This window comes from Podarcis erhardii (genome assembly GCF_964252035.2).
Source record: "Podarcis erhardii genome assembly, chromosome: 5".
Classification (NCBI taxonomy): Eukaryota; Metazoa; Chordata; class Lepidosauria; order Squamata; family Lacertidae; genus Podarcis; species Podarcis erhardii.
In genome coordinates, this window is record NC_138509.1 from 3,211,524 (window position 1) to 3,235,450 (window position 23,927).

General features: G+C 39.6%; 1 protein-coding gene across 6 annotated transcripts in view; it reads left to right on the forward strand.

Moving 5' to 3' along the window:
- Positions 1–22,714, forward strand: part of SMC1B (structural maintenance of chromosomes 1B) — a 35,134-nt gene extending 12,420 nt beyond the window's left edge. For 2 of the 6 annotated variants that reach the window (XM_081861348.1, XM_081861349.1), the window contains exons 9-26: positions 1,357–1,439; positions 3,270–3,477; positions 4,871–5,056; positions 5,400–5,579; positions 6,381–6,527; positions 7,282–7,419; positions 8,359–8,475; positions 10,178–10,284; positions 11,437–11,578; positions 11,955–12,100; positions 12,805–12,958; positions 13,559–13,657; positions 15,118–15,274; positions 17,228–17,382; positions 18,258–18,409; positions 20,439–20,508; positions 21,488–21,598; positions 21,820–22,714. In XM_081861348.1, coding sequence (XP_081717474.1) covers positions 1,357–1,439; positions 3,270–3,477; positions 4,871–5,056; positions 5,400–5,579; positions 6,381–6,527; positions 7,282–7,419; positions 8,359–8,475; positions 10,178–10,284; positions 11,437–11,578; positions 11,955–12,100; positions 12,805–12,958; positions 13,559–13,657; positions 15,118–15,274; positions 17,228–17,382; positions 18,258–18,409; positions 20,439–20,508; positions 21,488–21,598; positions 21,820–21,945 — 2,478 coding nt within the window. In that variant the 3' untranslated portion in view covers positions 21,946–22,714. Of the gene's footprint in view, positions 1–1,356; positions 1,440–3,269; positions 3,478–4,870; positions 5,057–5,399; positions 5,580–6,380; positions 6,528–7,281; positions 7,420–8,358; positions 8,476–10,177; positions 10,285–11,436; positions 11,579–11,954; positions 12,101–12,804; positions 12,959–13,558; positions 13,658–15,117; positions 15,275–17,227; positions 17,383–18,257; positions 18,410–20,438; positions 20,509–21,487; positions 21,599–21,819 lie in introns of those variants that run through there. The other 4 variants (XM_081861350.1, XM_081861351.1, XM_081861352.1 and 1 more) reach the window with 4 other exon arrangements.
- Positions 22,715–23,927: the final 1,213 nt, after the last annotated feature.

Below are 23,927 nucleotides of genomic sequence, written 5' to 3' on the forward strand. Positions count from 1 at the left end.
ACTGCACTTGCTGTGCAGTTCAAGAAATGGTGTATTTTCATGCATTCGGTTTTGCTAACAAACAGCACCAAGGCAGTTTTTTCTCTGCCCTCCCTATTGCATCTAGTTAGTCCCGTAAAGAATAGTGATCGATGAAGAACCCAGCGCATAATAGTCCTCCAATGATCTTTGCATGGCAGAGTTGAGGAAATTGAGAATGGAAACCTCAATTGTTCTGGGAACAAAACGGTGTAGTAGAAAGGCAACTGGATAGAGATGCAACCTTCAGGGGAAAAGGGAGCTGGAGACTGAACAACTGCAGGTGTTCCTTCATGAGACTGATTATCTAGATCCACTACAGTCTGGGTTCAGGCCCAGTTTCAGAACTTGGCCCAGTTTCAGCCTTGGTTGCCCTGATGGATGACCTTTATTGCGAGAGGGACATGGGAAGTGAGACCCTGTTACTTTTGCTTGATCTCTCAGTCGCTTTTGATACTGTCAGCCTTGATATTCTCCTGGACTGACTTAGTGGGAGGGATATCAGAGGCAGTGTATGACAGTGGTTCTGCTTGTATCTTGTCCAGTAGTGTGCTAATAATTTTTTTCTAAATAAGTGGGAGACCAGGGAGAGAAAAAAGAAGGCTTACAAGCCTTTAGACACAGCTCTGGAACGGGAAAGTTGGCAGGGAAAGGAGGAGATTGCTTTGTGAGCTTCACAGGGGGAGAAACTTGCCTGTTGTGAAAGATGCTAACCTGAAGAGCCTTAGGGTACCAGGGACCCACCAGGCAGACTCTCAGGTAAATGAATGCTTTGGGGCTCTAAGAGCATCCTCCAGCAAACTCACAATGTTTCCTCTAATAAACTTTTCAAAGTGAGATCCTTCATTCTAAAGCCACTAGCATTTTAGAGGTAGAAGAGAGACAGTTTGCTACTGTTCATGGCATTGATTCTCTCAAGCCCAGAAGACCTGAGGATGTGTTTCCAGTACAAATAGATTGTCTTCTGAATCATTGGCTCTGTTTGGGGGAAGGGTTAATATGGTCATCTGTCATGGATGCTTTAGCTGAGATTCCTGCATTGCAGGGGGTTGGACTAGGTTACCCTCGGGATCTCTTCCAACTCTGAAATTCCATGTTCATGGTTGATTGGATGCCAAATTATGCCCAAAATGGTTTATTCAGCAGCATTGCCTCCTGAAGTTCTTCCATTTGGTGGGAGGGTTAAGTACAGCGTGCTTTGCTTTGCTCTGCCTCTGAAGTAAGTCATAGGAGCAATCCATCCCCTGGATAACTTCCATCCACTCGGGAGAGAATAAGGGTAAGCCTCACATTCCTTTTTGATAAAGTAGTATCTTTTGACATTCTGTTTTTGTTTAGGCAAGTATGAAGCAAGTTATGGAACAGATAGAAGATCATGAAAAGCGGATAGAGAAGTTGACAGAGTATAGCAGCACATGTGTGTATGTATTTATAAAATCTGATTAAATTTAAATTCATCACTTTTTGCACAAACATGAGCTATTAGATTAAATATTTTGATAGTTCTTTGTTTGGTTTTCCCCATAAACCTGCTGTCAAAATAGTATATTAAAGGGAGAGCATTGCATGCAAATCTACAGGTGTATGCTATATAGTTTTGAGTTGTAAACTGGCTTTCTGCATATACCCAGGTAAACTCACAGAGCTCTGGAGTGGGCTGAGTTTCATAAGTTGACTGGGGATATTATTTTTAATACATATAAAATTTATATCCTACGTTTTCTCCCAAATGAACCCAGGGTGACTGTCAGGACACTGTCAGAGGCTCCTGGCTGGTTGCCCTCTTTCAGCGGGTCTGGGAAGGCTCCCTCACAGAGGGAAGCATTCATCACCCCGTGGAGCCCATCACCCAGCCCTTCCTGGCTTGCTTCTATGAGCCAGGATGGGCAAGGATCAAGGAGACAGGTGGGCAGTTTCACTCGTCCAAGCAGCCTGCCCACACCTATCCTGTCTTCCATCTTCCTCCTCCCTGAAGGGTCAGGCTGGGGAGGCAGTCTCCACCATTCCTCCTCCTCTGCCCAGTTCCTGACAGTGACAGACAATACAGTAGTAAGAACAATACTCTCTCCCAATAAATCAGTATGAGCAAGGTTGTTTTGGTGCTAACACCACTTGAGGTGAAAAGGATAATGAAGGAGCATCTCTACCCCCATCATTCAGCCCAGATACTGAGGTCCAGCTCCGAGGGCCTTCTGGCGGTTCCCTGACTGCGAGAAGTGAGGTTACAGGGAACCAGGCAGAGGGCCTTCTCAGTAGTGGCACCTGCCCTGTGGAACGCCCTCCCGTCAGATGTCAAGGAAATAAAGAACTATCTCACTTGTAGAAGACATCTGAAGGCAGCCCTGTTTAGGGAAGTTTTTAATGTCTGATGTTTTATCGTGTTTTTAATATTCTGTTGGGAGCCACCCAGAGTGGCTGGGGCAGGGTATAAATTAATAATAATTATTGTTATTATTACTGGTCTTACATATGTACATTTTTGTAATGGATAGAAAGTGCCCTACCCAGCCAGGAAGGTTACTGTGCAAGGTGTGGGGAGAATCTTGTCTTAAGAATTTAGTTTAGTAAGTTTTACATTTGGGGGGTCTTTCTCTCACTTGAATATATCTTTGGTTCATACTGTTTTTCATTGTGGGCACTTTGGATGATCAGGAATTTTCTCCTATGGCAGCTTTTTCCAGAGATCCAGTTACAGATAGGTAGCCGTGTTGGTCTGCCATAGTCAAAACAAAAAATTCCTTCCAGTAGCACCTTAAAGACCAATGGAGTGTATCTGAAGAAGTGTGCATGCACACGAAAGCTCATACCTAGAACTAACTTAGTTGGTCTTTAAGGTGCTACTGGAAGGAATTTTTTGTTTTTTCCAGAGAGTTGTACTTCTATTTGCAGATCAAGATCCTGTAACTGAGTGTCCCCACCTAAGATCATTTACCTAGGGCTCAGGTAAAAATACTGTTGTCTAAGAACAACCAAGAGCCTTAAAGTGCAATCCTGATAGTTCCTTGGCAAGCAGGGTTTCTACTTGGCACTAAATGCAGCCCTGCCAGGACTGGCTTTTCTCGGCAGCTCCCGAATGGAGCCCATCCCTGCTGAAAGTGATGGCAATCTATTGATTGGCAGGTACTTCAAGCCCTGCTTGATTTGACTGGGATCCTCCCTTGAAGGATGACCTTCAGGATTCATGGCAGTATTGCTTAGTTGACATTAAACTAATTGGGCTGTGTTTTTTACCATTTTGCTTTGGTTTGAAGTGAAACTTTAGCAGAGAAAAAACAGGAAGAAGTAACACTCACCAATGAAATTGAAAGGTCAAAGATACGAATGACTGAGTTAAATGAAGAACTGAATAAAATTGTCAGTGACCTGCATAATGCAAAAATTGATGTCCATGAGGGGAAACGCCAGAAGACAAGGGCTGAAAACTTGGAGAGCCTCAAAAGACTATATCCTGGTCACGTGGTAACTAGATGAACTCATTGTTACATTTTAAAGTGTTCAGTAGACTTCAGAATTTCGCCTTGTGAATAGCCAATTGTCTTTATCATGTTTCCTACTTGATAAGTGCTGAGAAGTGTTGAACATAAGTGCAACTGAGAACTAGCAAACCATTTTTGAGTATCAGTATTTTTCTAACTGGGTAAACAAAGTAGTACTATGGTGGCTACATAACTTTTATGCTCACTAAAAGTGAGAAACTAGTAGCTAGCTAGCTATTTCATAAAATACATACCCCACCGGATTAAAAATAAATAAATCTCAACTTGGTTTTCAAAAAGAAACTATGGAACCACAAGAATATGTTTCTCCAACTGGCAGTGTGGGACAAGAGGAGTAGGAAGTTGGAAGCTCCCTGCTGAACCGCTCTGAGATGGGTGGACAACGCTAGGAGCCAATCCTAGTTTTTCCATTGTATCTGACTGTCCATACCGTTGGGAGGAGTATTGTGCTTTTCCTGCGTCTATGTTGCATCAGCACAGGTGAACATGATGTTGAGGCTGTGGAGAAGGTGCAGTTCCCCTGAGCAATAGTTTAATTCTTGGCACTCATTCACTTTAATCTTTGCAGATTAAAAAATACGTTTTTATTTTTAACAAATGATCACTAAAACATTCCATACACCCCCTTTTAAATAAATAAATAAATAAATAAATAAATAAATAAATAAATAAATAGTGTTTTAATTATTAGAATATCACTGACGCACCCATTGCAGACACTGTCTTTTTAGCAATGTGTTCAATGGCTGCTCTCAAAATGAATTTTCTAGACAATAAAACAATCCTTTTTATTATTATCGTTATGGCAGTGATGCCCTCCAGATGATGATGGACTACAGCTCCCATCATCCTTGACCATCGCTCTTGCTGGCTAATAGCTGAGTCCCACAGCGCCTGGAAGCCTCACATTGGCTAGCCATATAGTATGATATTAGGACTCTCATTCAAGTGGTTTTCCACTGAGCTAAAGCTGGGAAAGTGTTTTAGCAGCAATCACAAGTTTATTTAAAAATGGTGTGATAAAACATTGCCATAATAATACACCAACATACCCAGAGGTTTCTAAGATGCTCCACATAGTAGGTTCTCATATGTGCTCAAATAAGGTTCATTTAGGTAGAATGCAGTGAATGTCTTTTCATAATGGATTTACTGCTCTTAAAAACATTCCTGTATTTGCTTCTAGAATGAGGATTGTAAGGTTTGGTTTTTCTGATGCCTCTTGAAAATGGATGCTTCCATCAAGGAAAAAAATGCAATTTTAATTGGGAAAAAAAGGGAAATTAGCTAAAATGAAATGTGTGCTGTACAAACTCAAAAGATCAGTTTGCTTATTATTGCTGTTCTGTTTTTAGTTTGGAAGACTGCTTGACTTGTGTCACCCTATCCATAAAAAATATCAGCTTGCTGTCACCAAAGTTTTTGGCATGTATATGGTTGCGATTGTTGTGGCTTCAGAAAAAGTAGCTAGAGAATGTATTCGTTTTCTCAAGGAACAAAGAGCTGAGGCTGAAACTTTCCTTCCTTTAGATTACCTTAAGGTACACTTTTATTAAAAGTATATTATTAGTTTTTTATTCACAAAGCTGATTGGGGATTACTTTGACGTCTAAGAAATTTTGTTAGTTTAAATTTGCTTTAAAAATATTTTGTAAGATGTGACTGTAGTCTTAGAAGATTTTGTACAACAATTAAAGTGTCTAGGTTTGTATACTTGGTCTCTCTGTGGCTCCTTTTGGGCCCAATTAATATTGCTTTATTAATTTATGAGTGTCTGAAAGCATGTTTTGTATGTTAGAAACAAAATCTGATAGGATACTTGTAATCCTTGTTACAGGCTCTTTCATTGTATTTAAGTAACCTTTTCTAAACATTTTTATTTAGGTAGAACCAATCAATGAACAGTTGAGAGAGATAAAAGGAACTAAAATGATGATTGATGTTATACAGACATCGTTTCCTGCACTGAAGAAAGTAATTCAGTTTGTTTGTGGGAACGGTTTAGTATGTGAAACAGTACAAGAAGCAAGACAAATAGCATTTGAAGGACCATACCGACTTAAAGTAAGCACAAAGAACCTCACTTTTAAAATAAGATTTCCTGTTCGCTTTTAAACACGCAAGGTTCAGAAGAATCACGGAGCTCATCTTTCCAGAACTATATAACTTGAAATGCTAGCCAGTGCCAGAAACATTTTATACAGCTAAAATAGGCTAGACTAAAACACTTACCCCTGACATGATTACACTGGTGGGCCTCTGAACATTTGCTTTTGAAAATTTGTTAGTTTTATCTTTTTGATTATTTTGTTATAGCTACTGTTTTTATTGCTGTTTTAAATTAAAATAAAGTGTTATATAAAATATAATGCTGGGTTGGCAGGAGCTGGAACAGAGTTTATAATCTAATGACACATTAACTACTGAAGTTAAGCATTGTCCCACTGAATGGGTAAAATAGGAACCTTCAGAGTTTAAAAGTCACCATACACACCAGGCTCATAAGACAATTGACATCCAGTGCAGGTCTTTTAAAATTGCTGTTATATGAGACCAGCCAGAGGTTCTGGTTAGGTTTAAGCTAGCCAGAGGTTATCACATATACTACCTTTCATCCAAGATACAGGATAGTCAGATACACACTGTATTATATAATTGTCTTAATCCTGAACTATTTCACTGGTTTTATGTCCCGTTTCTTTGTGTTTTATTGGAAGGCAAAATTGATTTGAATATAGCTAGTTTGGAATATCCCCCCCCCCCCATATACTTGCCCTCACCTCAGTCCAGGAATTGTTAGTATACTTATGCCTAATTGCCCTCTAGTAATATTGATCAATTCAGAAAAAAGTGTTTAATTTTCAGACAGTGGCTCTGGATGGAACTTTATTTTTGAAATCTGGTGTAATCTCTGGCGGCTCAAGTGATTTGAAAAAGAAAGCTAGATACTGGGATGAAAAAGAGGTGAATGAACTTAAGGAGCAGAGAGAGAAGCTGATGAATGAACTAAAGGTAAAGCTATGGAAATTATGTCCAACAGTATCAGTGTTTGAAACTCCCATTGTTCTAGGTGCGTTCAGTGGCGTAGCGTGGGGGGTGCAGGGGGGGCCGGCTGCACCGGGCACAACATCTGGGGGTTAGGGTTAGGGTGCGCAAATCCACGGGTTAGGGGGCGCAAATTACTTGCCTTGCCCCGGGTGCTGACAACCCACGCTACGCCACTGGGAGCGTTTTGCAACAAACTACAGAATGGAAGGAAAGGAGGACCTTTTTCTGCCTCCCCACTTCCAGCCACTCTCTGAAGACTGGAGAAGAGACCCTCTTCAGAATATTAGGGAGGGCAGGGGAAGCATGCCTTTGTTTTTTGCAGATGAGGACAAGATCATTTGAAATGAACATAATATTTTAGCTGTAGTTCATTCTTTTTCAGCTTTGTATATATTTTTTTTTAAAAGCATGCCTAGGCATTCCGTTGTTGGGCCCATAACCTAAATTTAAGGTGCCAAAGTATCCTAATATCATTACTGTAATACTGTAAAAGGAACAATTCAACTTTTGATGAATTGATTCAATTTTCCCCCTAATGAACACGTTTTTGAAATGCAATTTCCCATAATATTATGCATTTTTTTTGTTATTTTCACTAATGCATTCTTGTACATATTACCCGGCTGGAGAACTGCACCGCAAATTTGTTACAGAAAGTGTGATTTAGGTAGGTTTCCCTCTAAATGCAAACTAAATCAGATTTCTCTCCTATACTTAGGACTTGATGAAAATCAAGCGCAAAGAGGCTGATTTAAAGCAGTTGCAAGCTCAATGCCAAGGAATTCAAACACGACATAAATATTCGCAAAATGAACTAGAAGTTCTTAAAAAAAAACATATTGCTAATTTCTATAAGGTAATATTAAACTCTCAGATGGCTGTTTTCCTTGTCTGGGCAAAATGACTTGCTTTTTGGTTTTAACTAGGACATCTTAAATGGTAACATAATTGAGTTTTTTTCTTTACCCGTTGAAGAAATAGAAGTAATATTTTTTTAAAAAAACCCCATAATTTAGGAGGGAATGTTTCTATTGAGAGACTTTCATTTTTATACTTTTATACTCTAAACATGAAGTCTACATTTAGATGAACAGGAAACTAAACGTTGGCCTTTTTGTGTTTGGGTGTTGGAGTGGGGTGGCTTCTTCTGATCTCCAGACTGGCTTACTTTTTTATTGTGCCAAGGACTGCATTGCCCTTGATCAATCATCCAGGGGCCACAGTTTAAAAGTGAGTGCAACCACATTTTTGTCAATTTTGTTTATAAAGGACAAATCTTGGGAGGACACAAAAAACTTCTGTCATCACTGTAGCATAGTGAAGTTTACCTTTGGAAGGAGTCAATAAAAACATTTCTTTAAATTAAATTTAAAATTATTTTGTAAATTAAGAAATTTAGGTTGGATTTGTCTGGCCTCAAACATGTTGCTGTCACCAGTTACAGCAGGAACCAGTTACAGCAGTAACAAATTATTTCTAAGAATTAATATCATTAAAATCATTAAATGTTTAAAAAAGGAAAAAAAAATGGAAGGCCCCACAAAAAGCCTTTTTTGGCATCACGGTCTCATAGTGGGGAACCCATGGAGCAGTTTTAGGGGAGGCCTCACCAAAAATGGTTTGGGGTGCAAAATGCAGCCAGTGGACTGCAGGTTAGCTACCTATGTTCTGATAGTTACATTTGCAGTACAATTGTGTGGTTCCAGAATAAAATATCCTTACAACATAAATAATTAAAACAGTGAGACTAGTTATCCGTTGTTTTTAAAGACTGTTCATATTTATTTGTATTTAGGAAAAATCTATGCTGGAAAGTGTACTATTAAATAGCCAGTCAGAACATGTGATGTTGAATGAAGGAGTTTTACAAAGAGCTGTTAAAATGGATGAACTCCAAAAGAAAATTGATGAGGTATAAGTTTTTCAATCATGGCAGCATATAGAATGGCTGTCTTGTGAGAATTGGTTGTAGATGTGTGTTCCTTGTGTGGCTGCTTCTGAAACCCACTGATCTAAGGGGAAAGCTCCAGACCTGCTTTTACACTTGTAATAAACTTAGTGCATATAGCCAAAGGCCTTTGCAGGCTTCATGTTCACTCAGACCACAGATTAATAGTTTTCCAAATAAAATGTATCCATAACCCAGGAAGGGGGAGTTCAAAAGCTCAACAACACACTTTCATATCCAAAAGCTATATAGCACATAAAGCTCAGTTAAAATAAATTTCAACGTTGTTAATAACAAAAACATAGAAAACTGTTCAAATAATTTTCTGGTATCTGGAAAAAAGGGCACAATGATGGTCTAATGTCAAAGATCCATCTTTCAGAGGTTAAGAGGCAACTTGCCAATTTATTTGGACAATTCTTTGACAACTTACAACCCTTTGTGGGAACCCTGCACAGTTTAGTAAGACCCATATCTTAGGTTTCATTTAAATTGAACCAGTATTGTAAGTAAGGCAGGTCAGCTTTTGCTGCCATAGATAGTGATCAAGGTTCAGCTCTCTAAGAAGAACTGATGGTGTCCCTGAAGAAGTCCTTGAACTCGTTCTTGGAAATATGTTCTACAGAATTTCTAGTGCTGCCCTTACTTCTCTCTGGCATTTGCCCCTGTATAATAATTATGTTGATTCTTTAACAGAAAGGAAATCTTCAAAATGGGCACCAGCACTTCATTTCTATTATAAAATAAAACTTGAAACAGTTTTAACCAAACACCAATTTCTGTAACAGTTCAGGCCAAACTAGATGTGATGCTGTTCATGCAATTAGCAAGTGTGTAAGAGTGTGTGAATAAAACCAAGTAAATAGGAGCTATGCTGAAGGGTAGACAATTTAACCTTTTTCTTCCACCTTTGTCCTGATCCAGATCTCTCTTCCCAACCCCCATATTTGCATTGGGAGAAGAGCTCCCACTTGCGCCAAAGGGAATTTTCTTCCCAGTGCAGATAAGAACCATGGGATGGGGACAATTATTTAGGTGGGGAGCATAGGGGGGCTAAAGAGTTGAAGACTCCCCGCCACCCCCCAGCTGCCTTACAGTCCCAGTTCAAATCACACACATGCCATATGGCTACTATTTGTGTTTGTACAATTGCTACTTTCCTTAATAATGTAATGTCTAGCTTGGCCTGATCTCTACCAACCAAATATTCCTTAAAAAGGTGTGTCTGCAGTAAAAAAAAAAACAGTAGTGAAATTCTTCTGGCCCTATCAAGCTTTTCACTGTTCCTGTGTTCCAATTAACAGGTGAATAATATAATACATTACTGAAGAAGAAAAGGTACAAGTGAGGTTTCTTTCCAGTGACTCTGTGAAAGAGGTCATTAAGAAAATTCATGTCTTGACAATGTTCCTAAATGGCACATTCACACATTACACACAGACACAAGCATTTGTCTATACAAATTCATTTGTCTATACAAATTATTGTTATTGTTGATTTGCATAGCTTGACTACTTGTATACTTGTTGAATGTAATATGTGAACATCCCTACAATAACAATTGATACTTCTTATATTTCTAAAACCTTCATATACTGTGTGAAAAAACTTCTTTTAAGGGATTATATTTAATTGCCTTCTTGGTGGGGGGGGGTTGTTGCAATAGGTGGAAGACAATGTTTTCAGTGACTTCTGTGCAGAGATTGGAGTAGACAATATTCGTGTATATGAAAAAGAACATTTGCAAGAGCAGGAAGAAATTGACAAGAAGAGGTAACTATGCAGAAGTGAATAGTAGTGATGTTTTGTAACATCATTCTGTAATCAGAAGTCCTCCGTATTCTGTATACATACATACTTAATGTTTCTGCCTAAGATATTGTTCAGCTATCAAGAAGTGTGCATGCACACGAAAGCTCATACCAAGAACTGACTTAGTTGGTCTTTAAGGTGCTACTGGAAGGAATTTGTTTTGTTTTGACTATGGCAGACCAACACGGCTACCTATCTGTAACTGGATCATATGATGATTATTTTATTGTTAAATTGAGGTCAGAACTATGTTTGCATAGAATGCCCTCGCTACTCCTTGGGGATGCAAGTACATTGGGGGAGAGGAATTGTCGCTAGCTTTATTCTTTTCCAAAGCTGTTTTTCCTATCCTATCCCTACCGATAGGGATGTTTGCGTGTAATGTTTTTATATGTTGCTTCCTTATTTACCCCTGATTCCAATACCTTTTGCTTCCTTGGTTGTTTCCCTTGGATTGAAGGGTAGATTGTAAGCTTTGGGGGATTGACACTTCAAAGCACAATGCATTCTGATGCCATTTTATCATTATTATTAAATAATAACTTGTTTTTTACCTTGCATTTAGAGAAGGGCGGGCAGCCTACAGCCTAAAGCCACATGGATGCCCACCCCTCTGCAACTGATCAGTTCAGCCTTTTAGCAAGTGTGATCTGTCCGTCCTCTGGCAGTCTGCTGGGTAGAGAGGAAGAGGGGACAAGAGAAAAATAGGTGTGCCTGAAATAGAGAGAGAAAGGGGGTGCCCCCCACACTTCTGACTCTGTCCCTTCCCACTGTTGACTTTGGCCCTCCCACAGTCGACACAGATCCCTTGACATAATTTCTGAGTGATGTAATGGCCCCTGACAGGAAAACCTTGCTGTCTCCATCTTAACATTTACAGATAGGTAGCCGTGTTGGTCTGCCATAGTCAAAACAAAACAAATTCCTTCCAGTAGCACCTTAAAGACCAACTAAGTCAGTTCTTGGTATGAGCTTTCTTCAGGTATCTGAAGAAGTGTGCATGCACACGAAAGCTCATACCAAGAACTGACTTAGTTGGTCTTTAAGGTGCTACTGGAAGGAATTTGTTTTGTTTTGTCCATCTTAACATATTACTGTATTGTGTCTGTTCAGGTTTCAGTTTGAAAACCAGAAGACACGACTGAGTGCTCAGCTTGAGTATATTTGCAGCCTGGTAGACAAGGCGGTGAAGAAGAATAACATGTTAAAGGAGAATATTTGCAAAGATGAAGCTTATATTATTAGCCTGAAAAAGGTAACCAATGGTTTGTTACAATAATTTATATCCAGCTTTTCAAGTTTTCACTACAATCAAGCAGTGCATAAAATTTCTTAAAGTAATATAATAGATTTGGTTACAGTCATTTACTTCACAAAGAAATTGGTTTAATTATTTTAGAAGACCTCCTTTTCTAGGCATTTTGCACTATGTGCACATTGCATGTCTATAATATATGAACATATAAATGTAACTAAGATTAAGGAGTGAGATGGGAATTAGGAGGGGGAAATCCATCAACCCAACACAGAGATATTAGAGTGTTCCATCTCTACCAATAGGTATCTGACTATCTTGTCTGGATAAGATTACCATGAGGTTATTATACTTTATAAATACTTTTCATACATAGGATGAGGAAAACTTTTTACAAATGGTTGAGGAAGTTACGGTGGAACTGCAACAGCTGAAGGAAAGATGGAATGTTAATAAGGCTGATGTTGCAGAAGCACAGAATCAAGTTGAGGAATCAAGGAAGGCATTGCTAACTCTAATAAGGTAAGGTTGTGTTTAGAATAGGTGAGTGATTTGTGGGGGGAGGAACTCCAGATAACTGAAACTTCTCTCACTAATTTGTGTGAACAGGAACATTTAAGTTCAGCATTGTATATTTGCTAAGATAGTACAATTCTGTACAACTGCTATGACCTAGATCCGAAGGTTTGTGATGGAGAGGTTCTTTGTGTACAACAGGGTGTCTCCAATACCATCTTCATTGCAGCCTGACAGGCCACTCATGAATTGGTGGTGCAGAGCAGGTTAAGAGATCCAGAAGCCGATGTGCACATGTTCAGCTGCGGTGCTCGTTGGATCACCACCGCAGGGTGCCTTTGGATGGTAAAAAAGTGGCAAGAGCAAATGTGTAAATGTCTTGGATACAAAACTGTTTCTATCTTTGAAAGAGGGCATGCAAATCTTTCCCAGTTACCTGTGTCTGCTTACACATGTCACTGAAATCAAGCAAGCAAGCTGAATTTGATGGGGAAGTAATTGATTTCTAGAATGGATTGAGATACTTTGTATTTGGGTTAGAAACTTAAGCTTGAAGTGTGGTTCAAAAGTACTATCTCATGTGTTTCTCAGCCTGGGTATTAAGTCTAAATTAATAATATAATATACAAACTATTCCTCTATAAATTTTAAACCTTCAGTAGCTGAAATATCAGTGTTATGTTTTCTTTGTTCTTGCTTTTTGGTGGCAGAGAGTTGGCAAAGTTGCAAAAGGAAGGTATTGCAATCGAGACCTCTCTGGAGCAGAAAAAGTTAGAAAGGCATAATACCTTTCTTGATTGCAAACTCCAGGACTTAAAGATAGGACTTCTGTTGGGATCTTTGGATGACATTAGTGAAATAGAGGTATGTTTTGTGGCATATTAAATAATTAAATACAGTTGTGGAGTTCGTACATAAATAAGGTCTGCCAGACCTTGATCTAACTAGAGTAGTTTTTCCAAACTTGAGTCTCCAGCCTTTTTTGACCACAGCTCCCATCATCCCTAGCTAGCAGGACCAGTGGTCAGAGATGATGGGAACTATAGTTCAAAAACATCTGGAGGGCCGAGTTTGAGAAACACTGAACTCGAGTTTTATCTGGTGGCAAGTACCAAATTTTTAGAAGAGCTAACGCTGAGAGGGCGCAGAGAGAACCAGAACTGCAAAGATGTTCTCCCGATGGGTGTTTCCCCCCGAATCCAATGCTATTTTATTCAGATGCTAGGATGTATATTTAACAATTGATGCTCTTGCCCCTCAAAAAGGGGGAAAGTGTAGAAAGATATGAATAGGAGGCTGGATAAAATTGAGACATCACTGTTTTTCATGAAGAAGTAAACAGTACCTTAACCATAAGTAGAAGGATGGGAGAGGAGAGAGAAGCAAATGCTGCTGCTGCTGTTTTGGGTTTTTCAGTTTTAAGTATTATGTATCTCCATTAATTTTGCTGGCTGTTTGTTACAGCTGGGATCTGATACTGAAACTACAGAAATGACGGCTGATATCTATGAAAGAGAAGAGGCAATTCATGTGGACTATAGCAATCTTGCAAAAGAGCTAATGGTAAGAGAAGATCTCCATTTTAATATTGTGTATGAAAGCATGTTTTCATGAGCTTGGTTCCACAGTTTATTTTCCTTTTGCCTGGCTAATGTGGTTAAAAGGAACATCTGGCTACCATGATTCCTTAGATATTCACTGCAACTTGCTCAGTAAGCAGGACTGCAATCAATCACTCCAGAGGCTATCCATTCTGTGGTGTGCAGGACCACTGAACCGGTTCCTGCTGCTATTAACCACGGAGGGAATCTTTCATAGACGGACAGAAGCAGCTTCAGGGAGAAGGGTGGTTTTCATCAGCATGTGGGGGACATTCTCCCACAGCTTGTGCAGTCTGCACTTCATAGCACAGCTAGCTGTTGAGATGAGTGCTTCTGCATTTCATAAGTTTGTGGTGAGGAAAAAATGGGGAGAATTATGTATGCCACCTTGAGCTCCTTGGAGGAAAGGTGGGATATTACTAAGAAAGAAAAGAAAAGGAATTAGTTCTGCATTCATTCTGCATTACTGACACTGCACACTGTGTTGAGACTATTGTTGTTTGTAGGTATTCACAGCTATATCAGGTTTGTTGCCTGAACCAAATTCTCCCTGAATTCTTTAGTCCCTCAGATGGGTAGATACTGCCATCTGCCATCCACTGTCAGGAATTGCAGAGTTGGGGAAGTAGATTTCCTCCTAGAGACCCTGGTCAGTTTCCTGTGTCCTGTCCAGATGGGTTTGCCTTTCATTGCTCATGCCTAGCCTCACATCTTTGGGTGATTTATCTTCCCCTTCCTTCCCTGCTTGCTTGCTTGTTGTTCATTATGTTGAGCTTTGAGTGGTTTGGGTTATTGTTTTTTCCTGACAGTATTTTAATGTTTTCTTCACACGTCTCCTCACATCCGCTTGGCTTCTTGGCCCAGTGGTTTGGTGTTTTGCTTGTTTCCTGGCCCCCCAGCTTCCCCACCTGAAGTGAATCAAGTTTAATTTTATTCAACGGTAGTTGTGGTATGTGAGCAAATGTCTTCAGTCTCTTCCCCACACCTGCTCTCCTAAGCCATAGCAGTTCTTTTTCTTCTCTTAGTAGCTTTTGCACCCAAACCTTTCCTGAAAGCCTTTTTAAAACGTGTTTTTCGTTCTAGTGTGTTTCCCTTATTGTCTCAGTACCAGTACCTTAAAAATCATACTTCCTAAACTCTGCCGTTCCTGCTTGTGGGTGATAGACGGCAGTATCCATCTGATGGACTGTGTATGCTCTAAGAAGGTCAGTAGCACTATCTGAGTCCACAAGGCCAGGAGGAATAAGCATGGCACTGGCAGCCCCACAGGGACAGTCAAAATGTTGTGCCTGCAGCAAGTCCTCTCGTGTGGACATTACCTCCCCCCTCCTTGTCTTTTCTTTTAAGACTTTGAGGCAATTTTTAATAACCCAATACCATTATTCATTGTTTTTATACTTCTTTATTTTATTTTACATCTAGGACTTGCGCTCCGACAAAGATATTGAAACTCACCTAACAAAACTTCAGCAGGAAATAGCATCTAAAGAAAATGTTTTATCAAAAACAGCAGCACCGAATATGAGAGCTCTTGAGAGATTACATGTTGTTACAGGCAGATTTCAAGAATCGGTTGATGGTAATATTGAACCTTTTTAATTTGTAAAATTTTAATTAATAAAATTAATAATAAAATTAACCTTTATTTGTAAAATTAATAATAAAACGATTCTGTGATTCTGATAGTAGTAATGAGAAAGGTGTTTTTGTAAACCCAGATTGCTTGGGTGCCCTTGTGGCTGTTTGATCATGCCAAAGTGCACTTACATCCCAATTTATTACATTATTGCAAGTCTTTCAAAATGTCCTAGCAGGAAAGAGGCGAACACATGTCTTAGATTAAAAATCAGCCACAACTTTTATTTATTGTTTGCCTTCAATAAGTAATTGAGATAAAATATTTGAAAGGTGGGCAGGAGGCCTCCCCTTCCCCCTCCCCCCCCCCCAGGAGAAATGGCTTGGCCGTTTGTCCTGCTGGACTATCTGTTGGGGCCTTTTTCCTCTGGTGAAGCCCTGTACTTGAGCATATGGTTCGGTTATGAGCAGTCCCCTTCAGCACATGCTCCCAACCCTGCTGGGCAGTCCCCAGTCCATCCCCTATGGACCTTACTGTTCTGCCTGGCGAGTTGTCACCATTATTTGCATCAAGCAAGGAAACCCCTTTCTTTACACGAGTAAAGAAACAAATTGAATGCGCTCTAAACATGCAACACCAGATGGCGCCAGGGAGAGGAAATCTTTATATGTGTTTTTCTAAAGGGTTTTTTTATTTTGTTATAACGATCTAAATTCTGACTTAATTATAGCATTTTTTTCTGTGTGTGTAGATCCACAAGATCCCTTAGGCAATATTCCAAGAAAGTAATCGTCATTGGCCTCCCCCCCCCCCTTGAGATACCACTTTAGGGACCTGAAAACAGCTCTCGGTTACAACATTGAAAAACTTCCAAATAGTTTAAATAAAACATTATAATCACAAAGCATGGTGGCTCCTAAAAATATACACCTCAGGTGTCAGAAGTCCAAGTAATATAGGCCTTGCCTGAAATGTTTCTCAACCCTCACAAAATCCCTTTCCTTGTAAGATACTCTTCTTTGTCCCTCCCGTGATGACTCAAAGCTTCCATTCATCCCAAGAGTTACCTGTCAGGCCCGCAAGGCTTGACAAACATCCTGGGCACTGCACATCCTGGTTACCCCAAAGGGCTTGCGGGGCTGGGAGGACAGTGCTGCCTTCTCAGGCCCCACAACATTCTCCCTCACTGGAACTTGCAGGTGAAGGGGCTCTATGTCAGAATCTATACTGCAATGACAATTTTTGCAAGGATGTTCATTTTTATTTGTCCCTTTAGGGCAATAGATGTAGAGGTACTGAAGAAAGAGAACATCCTGGTAAATCCAGTGTTCCATCAAAATAATAGACATTTGCAAGGATTTTTCTTTCTTTCCATGAAAGTGTGAAGCAATTCAATTTTCCACCATACACAGATAGATAAATGGGCCACATAAGCTACAATAAAGTTTGAATTTAAATAGCACTGCAAACATGTAATGTTCACTGAGAAGACTTTTTAAATTGCAAGAACCTGGCCTTGTACAGCACAAACTTGGATGTTGAGAAAAGTGGCTTTCTGTTGCAAAAGAATATCTGCATAAATACTGTATTCTTGTGTTTGTTTACTGAAGTTGGTAGGAAATTGTGGGTAGAATCCAGCTGGTGACCTTTGTTCTCATGGAGGGGCTTTTGATTCAGCGGAAAAGGAGAAGGGTTGATTTTTGCTAATTCATTCTTCCACCTGCCGCTCTCCACACTACCTTCAACCCTCTGCTGGAGGGTGACAACTATCTGAAACGAATTTGAGTATGGCGTAAATCACCTATCTACCCTATGTTCTTACATTAGCAGAGGCATCTACCAGAAAAAGCTCTTCCTTGAATGCAAGGACATTAATTGGATTCTACCCTTATAAAATTAACTCCCAATATTTTAGTGATATGTTCTGTTAAAACTAGTTCAATTATCCTTTTACAGTGTTTGAGACTTGTAGGACAGAAGCCAGATTATGTAGGCAAGAATTTGAGAAGGTGAAGAAAAAGAGATACGAGCTGTTCAGTCAGTGTTTTGAACATGTGTCAGTAGCTATAGATCAGATCTACAAGAAACTCTGCAGAAACAGTAGCGCTCAGGTTTGTAATTTTTCAGATATTTCATTTAATACTCTTTAACAACAACAGTGAGTGTACTGGTTGTAAATTAAGGCTAGATTACTGGTCCATCAGAAAATGAATCATTCAAGGAATTCTTCTTCTTAGATTTTAAAACAGAAATATGGGCAACCAGATTCAGGATTCAAAATAAAGTGACCCAAGGCAAACAGCAAATGGTCCAATCCCTCTGCTTCCATGACTTGGAAATACAGAGTTAGCTGGGCATGGGGAAATGACAGAGCTGGTGAAAGATGACTTACCTGTGAAGCTGCATCAAGGCTCCACGGTAGAAGAGTTTATTTTGGGGGTGGGAAGTTTGTTCTGTGCAAAGTTGGCATGCAGTTATCATGAAGGTTAGGTTAACTTGCCATGTGCAGAACTAGTGTGTTCTCAAGCTTTGTGCTCATGGACACAGAAAGGAGCTCTGGTTTGTTTCCAAAGCAGCTTGTGAATTATTTTCTGTTGTTCTTTTCCATCCAGTACAGATACTGCTTTGGACTTTCACATCTAGATGCTCCCTGTTTTCCAAATTTACTTTGAAGAATGTTGTATTGTTTGCATCCGTAACTTGAATAGGATTGCATTTTTGTCCAAAATAATAATTTAAATTGCATTTCTGGAAACCAGTATTTTTTTAGCATTCACGAATTCTGGAATAGCCAGTATGGTGTCCTCCTGATGTTGCAGACAAGAACTCCTGTCTTCCCTGTTTGTTGGCTCATCTCGCTGTGGCTGATAGTTGTTCACAGCAACTAGAGGTCACCATGTTGACAAGCCCTGCATTAAATTTTTTACAGATAAAGCTAATGCCCATGTTTTGTTATTAACTGAACAAGGAAGCTGGTATCTTTCAGGCGTTTCTTAGTCCCGAAAATCCTGAGGAGCCTTACTTGGAAGGTATTGGCTATAACTGTGTAGCTCCTGGAAAAAGATTTATGCCAATGGACAACCTGTCAGGTGGTGAAAAATCTGTTGCAGCTTTGGCTCTTGTGTTTGCAATACACAGGTAAGAAATGCATTGCACTTCAAAAAAGAATATGACACACATATCACAGTTTATACAACCGTGGTATCGTTTTGGAGTCACTCCATTCTTCATGTAATGTTGAGATTCTACCTCTGGGCATATATGGTGGACAAGATGAGAAAGGAGAGCAACATATATAAACTTTCAGTTTGTTCTGGAAGTGTGGAAAGGCAAGAGAGGATTTGGTCTGTTGTTGGTCCTGTGCTTATGCTTCGAAGTTCTGGAAGTAAATGTGGAAAGCTGTTGATCACGTTTTGTGGCCCTGTGTCAACACCCGGTTTCTAGCGGATGTTCTTCCTATATTCAGTTCTGGCTCAAGCTCCAAGCCAGAAAACCTGGTTCTCCAATTTATTTAGCTAGATCAACAAGAGATAGGCAACATGGGGAGCAACACACAAATAGATTTTCGTCTAGAATGTGCCACTTTCTCCCAAGGTCCACCTATTCCAAAGGAAGTCTGTCAGGGATGCAGCAAGTGAGGGGCCTTCTTCCAGGTGCAGAATTTGAGAGTGGGGCAGTATTAATACTCCTAGGGAATGCAGCTTTTGCTACAAAGATAACCATCTAAGTTATTCATTAAGCACTTCCACGCAAATCAGTATCCAAATAAATAAAAATTATACAAAATAGCTCCTTCCTTGAGGCAAAATTACTCTTATTTAGAATTCAACATGGGTTAGTGTTCAGATGAGCACCATTATTTAAGGGATATATAAAATATCGGTGGGAAAGTTTACATAAATCATTTACCAGTACTTGTGGTAGTTGCCTTTTTTTCTTGCTGATTGAAATAAATGATTTAAAGTGCCTTTATTGATAAGCCCAAATCAGGCAGTAGGAAATGTATTTAAATCATTGTGTTTGTCTTTTATATTGTTTCTTAGTTTGTTTCATTATGTAATCTTTTAATTTTTGTAATTTCTAATTATTGTGGTCTTATATAGTAATTAAAATAAAAAGGTTTGAGAACAATGAAGTGCACTCCAGCTATGTTCACACAGAGGTCATTACTTCTGTTCTGTTGCTCACTAATTCTATAGCTGATAGTCAATAGATACCTCTTACTTCTGTAATGATCATATTCGTTTTAAGAACGTAATGCTGCCTTGCCCCACAACAGGAGGATCATGTTGAATGAAGTTTGTCTCCTACTAATCTTCTAGGGCTGCTACCATGCTCGTTGTTTAGAATGGAATTGTCATCCTTCTTACTCATTCTTCATAGTGAAAACAGACAGTATGATTGCCCACCCAGTTTTTTCTTCTTCTTGTTTTTCAAATAAAATGCAATTGCAGCACCAGTTTTTCCAAGGTAGACGGCTGTTCTCGGGGAGGATACTGTGCCTTTAATTAGAAGCTTCTTCTGCCTCTACTTCTTGTTCGGTGTAGAGTGGCATTGGTAATTAATTGTTCCTTAATTAGGAGGTTTCTGATAGGTTTCAGGATACCATTCAGGCAGTTATTTTCTGGCTTGACCTTATATTTTCCTTTTTTCTAAAATCACAAAATACCACTGTACTGGAAAGGGTCTAGTTAAAGTTCCAGGCTACCTCTGCTTAATTCCCTTTTAGGTCTTGGCTATGGAGGTGGAAATTGCTAGATAATACAGCACTGTATTAAGTGCTATAATAATATTAATTTATTAAAGTGCCACTTTTAATTCCACGCTAGCTTGAAACAGAAAAGTAATACTGCCTTGTTTAGATGGCAATTTGGTAAAGAGAAGTAGAAATATATTTCTATATTTCTGTACCACTGGCATATTATAAGGTGGGGGAGGCTGTATACTATATGCACACTTGTTTTAAATTCTGTATTTGTGGGGGATTTTGGCTATATATTAAGAAAAAGTAAAAAGAAGTCTTGAAATTCCGAATATGCAGTCATTAAAGTAGAAAGCAGGTGTGGCAGGTGCACACTCCATTGGTGAAATTGTTTCTGTTACTCTTATAGGTACAATTGGACTAATTTACATTCCATTAATAATTGTGCTTGCTTTGTTGTTTCAGCTTTAGGCCTGCCCCCTTTTTTGTTTTGGATGAAGTAGATGCAGCGCTAGATAACACAAACATTGGCAAGGTAAGCTATCGGTCTCTCTTTCTTCCTAAAAGTAAAACAGCATTCCATCTCAGAAACGTGCCTTTTCTTTTTATATATGAAAACAATATTTTTAAGCAAGGGCAAAGAGTAAATAGCAAGCAAACCCTTTATGAAAGAGATTACACTGGATATGCTGTATATATCAGACACTATTTGAAATGGAAGGAAGCGAATTGCATCTCATGCTAATTCCCTGTTAAAGGCAGTTTAGATTGTTCACTTAAGAATCTTTCCCTGCTTACCCAATGCATCTTAAGATTTACTCGTACTTTCCAGCCACAAGAACTGTTAGTTCTTGAAAGCCACTGTTCATTGGGATCTCAGGACTCCAGAAATTGTCAGTGAGTAGACATGCATTTGCCTAGGGACCAAGGCAGGTGGGAAGAACCTCCAGTCCACAGACCTAACCCAGCCCACTAGGCCATTTTGACAAACCCTGCCCATGTAAAGTGAGGTAAAGGCAGGGCTTGGCGAAGGGGCTTTGTAGCCCTTCTTGTTCAGCTGGTTGTCGGGCGCTTGGGATGTACTGTGCAAGGGCTTTGCAGGCTATTTTGGAAAGGAACCTGCAACCTTCCACAATTTTTTGACAGTATTAATCAAACCTCTGCTGTAGCCTATTAGCACGTGAGGGTTTTAATTAAGATCCCCGCATAGATAATAAATTATTATAATGAAGACCCTCCCATGATTTGTTCTGCACTTATTTGTTAAGCAACTTCTTACAATTCCTCCAAGCCATAATGGTGTGTATTTTTAAAAATAAAATACTGTCTTAGTGAGTAGAGAGATATTGCATGAGGAACTTTTATTCCAGATTCTCTAATGTATTTTATAGCATAGTCTTGTATTTGAGATGTCTTGACAACAGTATGCTTACTCATTCTATAAAGCAAGTTTCTTTTCTAAACATTGTATTTCTGCATGTATCTAACAACCCCTTTTTTTTCTTCTCAAAAAGATATCAAGCTTCATTAAAGAGCAGGCCCAAGAAAAGTTTCAGATTATCGTTATTTCTCTAAAGGAAGAGTTTTATTCTGAAGCAGATGCTTTAGTTGGAGTCTGGCCTGAGGTATATATATGCACACACAAAACACACCCTTGAGTGATAGTTTCCGCACCCTAAGTGTTTCATAGAGAAAACAGAAACAGAATATGGCTACACTTCTATAGAATCAAATCCCTGGTGATTTTAAAGGGTTGGGTGGCAGAAATGCAAAGAAACCGAACACCTACAGCTTCATCATTATGGCCTGGTGTGCTATGATAACTCTTGATCGTTTCTCTCCTTAGCAAGAAGATACTATCTACAGTCAAGTACTGAGCCTGGATCTTACTCTGTATCGAGAGTCTGATGATGAAAATGAAAGGCAACCGAAAGGCAGAAAGAGCTCTGCATTGAAATATGATACAAAGTGAATTTGTGGCTGTGGGCTTTTTTTTTTAACCACAGTGTGACAGGTTTGAATGTTACTGATTAGAATTCAGTATAAAACTAAATTCACATATATTTAATGTGAGAATTGGATGTTTAGCATTATATTAATATGCTTATTCTCTGTGGAAGTTTAACTGCAAAAATTTGTAATAGTTAGACATTAGATACAGTTTCCTGATGTCTCTATCAAAAAGAAAAGCTGCTGGAGGAGCAGATGGGATTGAATGTGGAAATAGTATTAATTATTTCCCCACCATTCTGTCCCATTCCCACCCACCCACACTTTAACTTCGCCACTACCTTGAGAGGTTTCAGATAGGTATTTGCAAGAGCAAACATGTGAAAAGTCATGGGGGTGCAATCTGGAATGGAAGAATGAGTGGGTAAACACACCCTATTAGCCACTCCTCAAAGTGTGGCTCCAGCAGTGTGTTCCTGTTTAAAACAGGGTCATGACACACAACTACATGCAACATCTGCATTGGCCTTACTTATAGTTAAAGTTTCACACTTTTTTGGTGTTTTTGATCTGATTGTTATCCTTGGTCAAACAAAGACTGGGGACCAGTGACATTAACTAATAAAAAGCATATATAGACAACTAGAACCACTGACACTGGTCACTGAAGATTATTATGCAACAGGTTCTTACACAAAATATTTCTTAGTGTTTCCATTAAATTTGTTTTGCTTGCATTTATATTTGAAAGTTGCTAAATAAACTATTCAATGTTTAGTTTCTAATTAAAACTAAGTTGTAGTCACTTCTAAGCATAGCTGCTAATATAAGTGGTAAACAGAGTTTTTTTTCATCTGGAACTCTTCAGAACTCAGTTCCAGCTCCTCTCAGGTGGGCGCCATTGCCATTCTAAGAGAATAATTGTTCATGGTGAGTTCTGGCACCTCTTTTTCTAGAAAAATAGTGGTGGTGATTACATTTTACACTGCAATTCACTATTGGTATTCTCAGAGATGCATATGTTATACACCTGCTTGGGGGGGGGGGGAGAGAGAAGAATAGAAACTTTTCATGAATGCTTAGGTTCAGTAATTCTACGCTGGGTGCAGTTTCCAGATCAAGAAGTTTGTGAACTACTGTGGTCAAGCTGTCTTACTCGGTTATCTGGGCCTTCAGAAACACCCCACAGGCTGCATTAGCTGCTATTTCAGTTGGCGTGCAACCCCATCTTGCAGCAATAACCACTCGCCCCACAGTGCCTCCATCATGCCAGGATTCAAGCTTTGCTTATTTCCCCTCATCTGTGCTAACACTGCCTCCCAATAGCAGTTCAGATCCTACACAGCCTGTCCTGATTCAGATGTCTCCAGGGTAGTGATATCACCTTGCCCCAAAACTCCTAATGACTGCTGCTAGTGGCTTCATATACTTATTAAACAGCTAACCACCAGGCAGTTAATCAGTCTCCCAGTGCTACTTTCTGGACTTTCGAGTACAGTGGTACCTCGGGTTAAGTACTTAATTCGTCCCAGAGGTCCGTTCTTAACCTGAAACTGTTCTTAACCTGAAGCACCACTTTAGCTAATGGGGCCTCGCGCTGCCGGAGCACGATTTCTGTTCTCATCCTGAAGCAAAGTTCTTAACCTGAAGCACTATTTCTGGGATAGCGGAGTCTGTAACCTGAAGCGTATGTAACCCAAGGTACCACTGTAGTGCTGCTTTCAAGTACTTCTGAACCACAGGTCCCCCAATTCCCATGGCATGGAGCCAGTCCAGGATAATACAGTGGTCAACTGTATCAAAAGCTGCAGCAGTCAAGAAGCAAGTGCAAAGTCAGAACTGCAGGGTTGGAAGGGACCCCGAGGGTCATGTCCAGCTCTGCAATGCAGGAATCTCAGTTAAAAGCTTCCATGGCAGATGGCTGCATTCTTCTTGTCATGCTCTCTGTAAAGGTCATCATATCAGGACAACTCAGTCCTAGCCCTGAATCCAGATTAGAACAGC